This window comes from Oncorhynchus mykiss, chromosome 3 (assembly GCF_013265735.2).
Source record: "Oncorhynchus mykiss isolate Arlee chromosome 3, USDA_OmykA_1.1, whole genome shotgun sequence".
Taxonomy (NCBI): Eukaryota; Metazoa; Chordata; class Actinopteri; order Salmoniformes; family Salmonidae; genus Oncorhynchus; species Oncorhynchus mykiss.
The window spans coordinates 29,493,711-29,500,465 of NC_048567.1; the positions used below are offsets into that span (position 1 = coordinate 29,493,711).

The following is a 6,755-nucleotide window of genomic DNA, read 5'->3' on the forward strand; positions in this document are numbered from 1 at the left end:
CAAGATAATAATGTATTGCTATTTTGACACGTGGCACTTATTCGATTTAATATACGTTTTGTACTGCTTGGCTTGTTACGAGTGTACAGGTATAAGTGTGATGCACATGATATTCTGGCAATTATGCGGACAATAAGTAAACCAGAGCCAGCTGTTCCTTCTCTCATGTTAGCATCACAGATATAGAGTACCACAGTACGAGTCATAATACCCATAAAACCTAGCGGTCAAACAGGGAAATGGTTCAAATCGTTTCACCACCATTCATTTTTCCCATAGGGGATTTTAGACACACTTAAAATAAGGCTGTGTTTCGTGTAGGCTTACCCTTTTTCACGTTTTGATGACCGTGTAAATCTCTCTAGGTCTAGGGCAAGGTGACTTTTATCAATGTACTCACCTGTATTTATTCCCCAAAAAGGAAATCCTAATTAGCTGCAAATATGGCTATCAGAAAGAACTACAAATGCAATGATGATCTGGACGAGACTGCAAAATCGAGGCAAAGGTAAGAATCTCTGAATTAACTATCTAATCAGTGTTGGAAAAAGTACCCAGTTGCCATACTTGAGTAAAGATGCCTTGATAGAAAATGACTCAGGTAAAATAGAAAGTCATCAAGTAAAATACTACTTGAGTAAAAGTCTAAAAGTATTTGGTTTTAAATATACTTTATCACGAGTCAATGTAATTGCTAAAATATACTTATGTATCAAAAGTACAAATATTTCTAATTCCTTATTATGCAATCCAGACACCACAGTTTTCTAGATTTGTTTACATTTACAGATAGCCAGGGGAACACTAACACTCAGACATAATTTACAAACGAAGCAAACAAAGTGTTTAGTGAGTCTGCCAGATCAAAGGAATTGGACCATTTTCCTGACCTGCTAAGCATTCAAAATGTAACGAGCACTTTTGGGTGTCAGGGAAAATGTATGGAGTAAAAAGTACATGATTTTCTTTAGAAATGTAGTGAAATAAAGTTGTCAAAAACATAAAGTACAGATCTCCCAAAACAGGATTTGAGTAGTACTTTAAAGTATTTTCCTTACTTATTTTACAATCACTGTATCTGTTAGCTAAATGTAGCAATGAATAAATTGGCTACATTTCTTTAAATGGACAATTCTATGAACTATCTTGTGCAAGTTTTAAATTGACACAACAGCTGTTAGCAAAGATGCCGGCTAGAGATGGTGTATGAGCTTGCAGGGATTTGCAGTTTTGCATGTCTACTTTGATGCTAATTAGCATTTTCGAACCAGAGTAAATAGTCAAATATATTGATAAGTCACCTTGTCCGAGAAAGATTGACATTATCAAAATGTCACACCAGGGTAAGCCTACACAAAACACAGCCCTTAAGTAATTCTAAAATCCAAAATGGGAAAAAATGTATTATGACACCTCAACTGTGGGGCTCTAATATGGAGAAACCGTAAGCTCATATAGGAAAGCACGCTCACGCGAGGAGGAACACCCACTTACAGGAATATATATTTAAACAATTTAGGTGAACCATTCTTCATTTATCCACAATCTTTGGTGTAGTTGTCACATTTATTTGGAGACAACCTCTAGTTGAGTTTCTATCAAATTGGTTTACAGGGACATAATCACAAGAGGTGATTAAAAGTTGTAGGTCAAAAGCAAACTGAACAATTTATCAAAATGACATTTCAGTTCAAAGTGTATCTTTTAAAATACACTTCTGGTGAGTCGCTACTGGATAACTGGTCTTAAACCAAAATTCTATAAATGTAGCATATTGTTAATCTTTACTTGGTCTGGCAGTTGATTTGTCTAGTAATAAATTTAAAAAACACAATCTCAAAAACAGACATTTTATTTGAAGGATAAACACTGGGCAGTGGGGGAAGAGCCAAAAACAAATAGTGATTCAGAACAGTCATGTCATGGATAAGTAAATGTAATGACTTCAAACACAGCTTACATGTTTTGCCCTTAAAAGTGCACAAGGTCACTGATTTGCTCACCACTGGTATGTATGTCTGAGGAGCCAAAGGTGGTTTGCAAAGGAAAGTTTGTCCATTCGGATCTTAACCAACAGGATCCGTTTTTTTTCCAGACACTTCATTTTTGGCTCTTTGATCACAGAATGGACAACACCAGGGTCTGGGAACATCATTTTTTTTTTTTTTTTAGCTCGGAGGCTGATGAGTCCACTCTGGGATGGTGGAGAGGATAAATCTCTACTGTGGCCAGGACCATAAGATACTTTTTCCATAAGGTACAGCACCTCTGCTCTGGGGTCGTGGAACCACACTCTGGGTTGTTCTACGTCTGCTGGGGACAGGCTGAACTACAACAGGCTTATAGTAATCGCGAATGTTCACTTTGTCTGAGAACTCAAACTGACCAGGGGCTACCATTACATTTGATCGAGGCGCAGAATTCTTAACTTGCTCAAAGTTGGGCTTGTAGCTGCTAACAAGTTCTCCCTTGGGAGTGTAGACAGAATGGCTGACAGAGGAGTCAGCCAAACTGGGATCAGAACCGTAATAGTTTAGTGAATACGGTTTGGGTTGAAAGCCTCTGGCGAAGACTTGTCCATAGGCCCAGTCAGTTGGATAGCCATCCCCTTGGATTTTACTGTTGCGCAGAAGGATAGGCTCAAACTCAGCCTCTTTGGGCCCATCATTATTTTCATAGTGGGTTTTTATGGGATCAAAACTCCTATGGCGTGTTGGTCGAAGGCTGTAAGGGACAAACTGGGTCCTAGGGAGGACCAAACCCAGGGCAGCTGCTCGGGCTAGTGAAAAGACAGCAACAAAACAGAAATGTTAGTGTAAGTATCTTCCACAAAAATATGACATTAAGCAACAACATGGAGGACATGCACAGGGTACCTCTTGCCGTGTTGGCACACCAGGAACCTCCAGCAAAGACAGAGCCAATCAAAAGAAAACTGCAAGAGATAAAGAAATTCAATACAAATGCATGATCTATTAAGATAAACATTTTTAAAGAGCCACAAACGTTACCTTAGATATATTGGCAGAGCTCGATGCATTGTTTCAGTGGTATGGACCCAAACTACCTGATGACCAAATGATTCAAGCACCTTACGACCTCTTGACATGCAGCCACTCTAGCCTCAACTCTGCCTGTCTTGATGAACTAATTATGGACAGCTGGTTGTCATGGAGACCGAACCCAAACATTTAATTTACTCAACCATTAGGCAAATTGCTTCATTACACCAGCTGATTAGATAGAAATGTGTGCTCAGCGGCAGTATTGTGGTGGTTTAACCCATCGATATTAAACAGTGTTCTATATATATGTGGTTTAACCGTCCATTTTTGTTGCATGCAAGTAAGCTGTAAAGCATGATTTGAATTGAACAGGTCTTTTGAATGTGGAATGTTACAATCTTTACGTATGCAGGATAAAAATGATAAAACTAATCTGATAAAAATGATCATCATTACAGACTATGACTGGGTTTACACAGGCAGCCCAATTCTGATATTTTTCCACTAATTGGTCTTTTGACCAATCACATCAGCTCTTTTCACATAAGAGCTTTTTCAGAGCTGATCTGATTGGTCAAAAGGCCAATTTGTGGAACAAAATATAAGAATTGGGCTGCCTGTCTAAACGCAGCCTGAGCATCTCAGTTGAACTAGGATCAGTTTAGCTTTTAATTTCAGAATGAATAATGTGAATACGGGCCCTGACTTTCATATTCAAATTGGTAAGAATGAGGTAAAAAGCTGAGTAATCATAGGTGTGCACAATTTTCATAATTCCCAAACATACACAATTGTTTTGTTTTGTTACCATGGCAATGCGATGTGATCCACAAGCTTCCTATGACAGTGTTTTCCTATGGTAGTACCTTGTGTAGATGCAGTAATTGCATTTTGCAATTAAATGGACAGAAAATCATGATAATCTGCAATTTGGAAAAATATTAGACTTAAAGGCCCACAATCGCCTCAGATGAAATGAACGACAGATGACCGACCTCCCTTGCAAGATATATTTGGTAACAGCATGTCAGTAAAAAACTATGTTTTTTCAAATAAAAGTCACATTAAAGCCTTGTTTTGGTGTTACTTCAGCTACTTCGGAAGACTGTATAAATCTAATATGAGGTAAAAAAAAACAGGATTCATTTTATTTCATTAAAGGGAAGAAAATACTTTGCTTTGACTCGTGCAGTGTGGGAATGTCTGACGATAAAGCTAAGTAGATCAGCAGAGGCATTTAATAATTCACCCAAATTATTTCTGTCAGGACTGACAAGCTAAACGGCGGCTTGATTTAATTCTGTAATTGCACGTTCACCTTTACCCTAGACCCATACTTTGGTAATTAATAAGGCTTACCGTTATTTGAAATGTGGCACAGCAGGTAATGGAATTCAAATTGAAGATGATATGAAACCAAGGATGTGAATGCTTGCTGAGCCAAGGAGCTCACATTTCTCCTGGCCAGGGTGTCACTGGGGAAGAGATGTAGCCAAATCTAATGGAGCAACCTTTGGAGGAACCAAGGACGGCCTACAGTATTGTTCCTTTATAATCAGAAAGCATATTTACATTACCATAGGTTAGATTGACTGTACCTACATTACTCTGTGTTAATAGGAATACGTTCTTAAAGGGAGAGTTCAGGATTTTGGAAAATAAGCCCTTTATTTACTTCCCCAGAGTCAGATGAACTTGTGGATACCATTTTTATGTCTGCGTGCAGAATTCTTACTAGCGTTTGCACAATTGCAAACTAGCGTTAGCACAATGACTGGAAGTCTTTAGTAACTGCTAGCATGCAAGTAGATACCATAGACGTCCAGTCATTGCGCTAACGCTAGTTAGCATTGGCTTGCGAAACTACCTCTAATTTTCTTCATACTGGATGCAGTGACATAAAAATGGTATTCATGTGTTCATCTGACTCTATGGAAGAAGACCGATAAAGGGCTTCATTGCCAAAATCCCGAAGTATCCCTTTAATAGACTTGCCTGGTTCTTAATGAACTTGCCTGGTTAAATAAAGGATAAATAAATGTGTGTTCAAAAGTATAGCCCAAACCAACTTCAAATGTAAGTATCCTTGTGAAGGAGGGGAAAAAAAGAAAGTAAATTGTTTCACCTTCAGACTGCTTTCCCTTCTTTCCTTCAAACTTGTGATTGGTGGACAGTGTTAACACAATTCATATCCCAAGTGGAGGTATAGCGAGGGGGCTTATTTCACCGACATTCCTGCATGAGCTTGGCTGAGCCCTTTGGGGGTACAGTGTCAGCCGTGGAGGGTTGAAGCTGGTCCCCACACTCTGGCCCCCCTGGCCTCTGTCTCGCCTCTGGGGACCAATTTGTGGCTAGCCGGGGTATTCGATGTCACCTCCACAGGATTGGCCCTGGAAGACACTTAGACCCATACTTCTCTGGTTAACCACCAGTCGACAACCATCCACAACTATTATGGAAATAGAAAATAAAGGACTGTAACTGGACTGTATTGGGCACCAAGTTAAACCCTAAACTCCCGATTGGACACATAATTATAACTCTTTCCCAGAGGTTTGTTTTCGGCTAATTGTCCTAAACCCATGTTAATATATATTAAAATCAATTAGGCCTTATAATACGCTGTCCTCTGAGGATTGAAACACATCAAAGCCCATAAGCACACAATCCAATTAAGAGTGTTTACTGCGTGTATTGAATTGCTGAACATTGCCCTCTTAAGCCCCAATCCCTGAATCAGTAAAAAATATTTGCCCAGGTGTGTGTTTTGCAGTGGTTTGTGTGCGTGTGTATGTGTGTGTAATTTTATTTTGCTTTGCTCACTCCATCGCTGCCCACTGAGGTAGAAGGCCTGAGGAAGTATTGGAGTTTTAACATTGTCTAGCCTAGTCCCCCGTTCCCCCTCCCCTACTGCCCTTGGCAACTCCACGTAACCACTGGCCTTCCGGCTGATGACTCATTATTACCCTCTTGTTTCAGGGGATAGCCTGAATCTTGAACTTATATTAACATCTTCCCCCACATCCCCCTACTCCTCCTCCCCTCTCCTCTTCCTCTTCATCCCACTACCTGAGCTGCCTGCCGGTGTGGTCACCATCTTTATTTCAGAGGCAGGATAGCCTGTCTTGAACTCGTCTTCACATTTTTTCCCTCCTTCTCCTCCCACTACCTTTGTTGCCTGCCGGTGTGGTCATCAGACACCAGGCTCTTGGAGGCTCTAGGGCTGAAGCTAGCCCACAGCATGAATTTCAATCAGCAGAGGGAGGGAGGGAGAAGAGAGGGAGGGGAAGATGAATAGAGTTAGAATAAAATAGGAATAGATGGTATTGGAGAGAGGAATGGTGGTAAAGTAAGAGAGAGAGTGAGAGAGAGTGTGTGGGTGGGTGGGTGAGTTTGAGAGAGAAGAACCTATTTTGTCTTTGCATTACCACATTACCAAGTCATCCAATTCATCCTGTGCTCAAACAACATTCATTAAAGTGAAAAGCAAGATATCGGGCCGGCAGAGTCTCGCACAACAATTAATTTGGAAATCTTGTTTTCTACCCTTCTCGTCTCTAAACCGACTGAACAATGACTGTTGGGACACAATCTGTCGTCATCCCTGTACTCTCCAAATGAGTTGAGGCGAAGCGCGGTGTCGAGACACGGCAAAGAGACAACACACAGTGATAATTAACAGTGACAATGTGATGGCTCCTTTATATTCTGTCCCAATTAAGGAAGAAAACTTGTTGTCAAATATCGCCA

The 6,755-nt window shown here is 40.2% G+C and overlaps 1 protein-coding gene across 1 annotated transcript; it reads right to left on the reverse strand.

Moving 5' to 3' along the window:
• Positions 1 to 1,554: 1,554 nt before the first annotated feature.
• LOC110517512 lies at positions 1,555 to 3,170 on the reverse strand. The gene is made up of 3 exons (XM_021595537.2): positions 3,012 to 3,170; positions 2,877 to 2,935; positions 1,555 to 2,779 (listed from the first exon to the last, which is right to left on the reverse strand). The coding sequence occupies exons 1-3, from the start codon at positions 3,107 to 3,109 to the stop codon at positions 2,220 to 2,222; spliced, it is 717 nt and encodes a 238-aa protein (XP_021451212.2). The 5' UTR covers positions 3,110 to 3,170; the 3' UTR covers positions 1,555 to 2,219.
• Between the last annotated feature and the right edge of the window lie 3,585 nt (positions 3,171 to 6,755).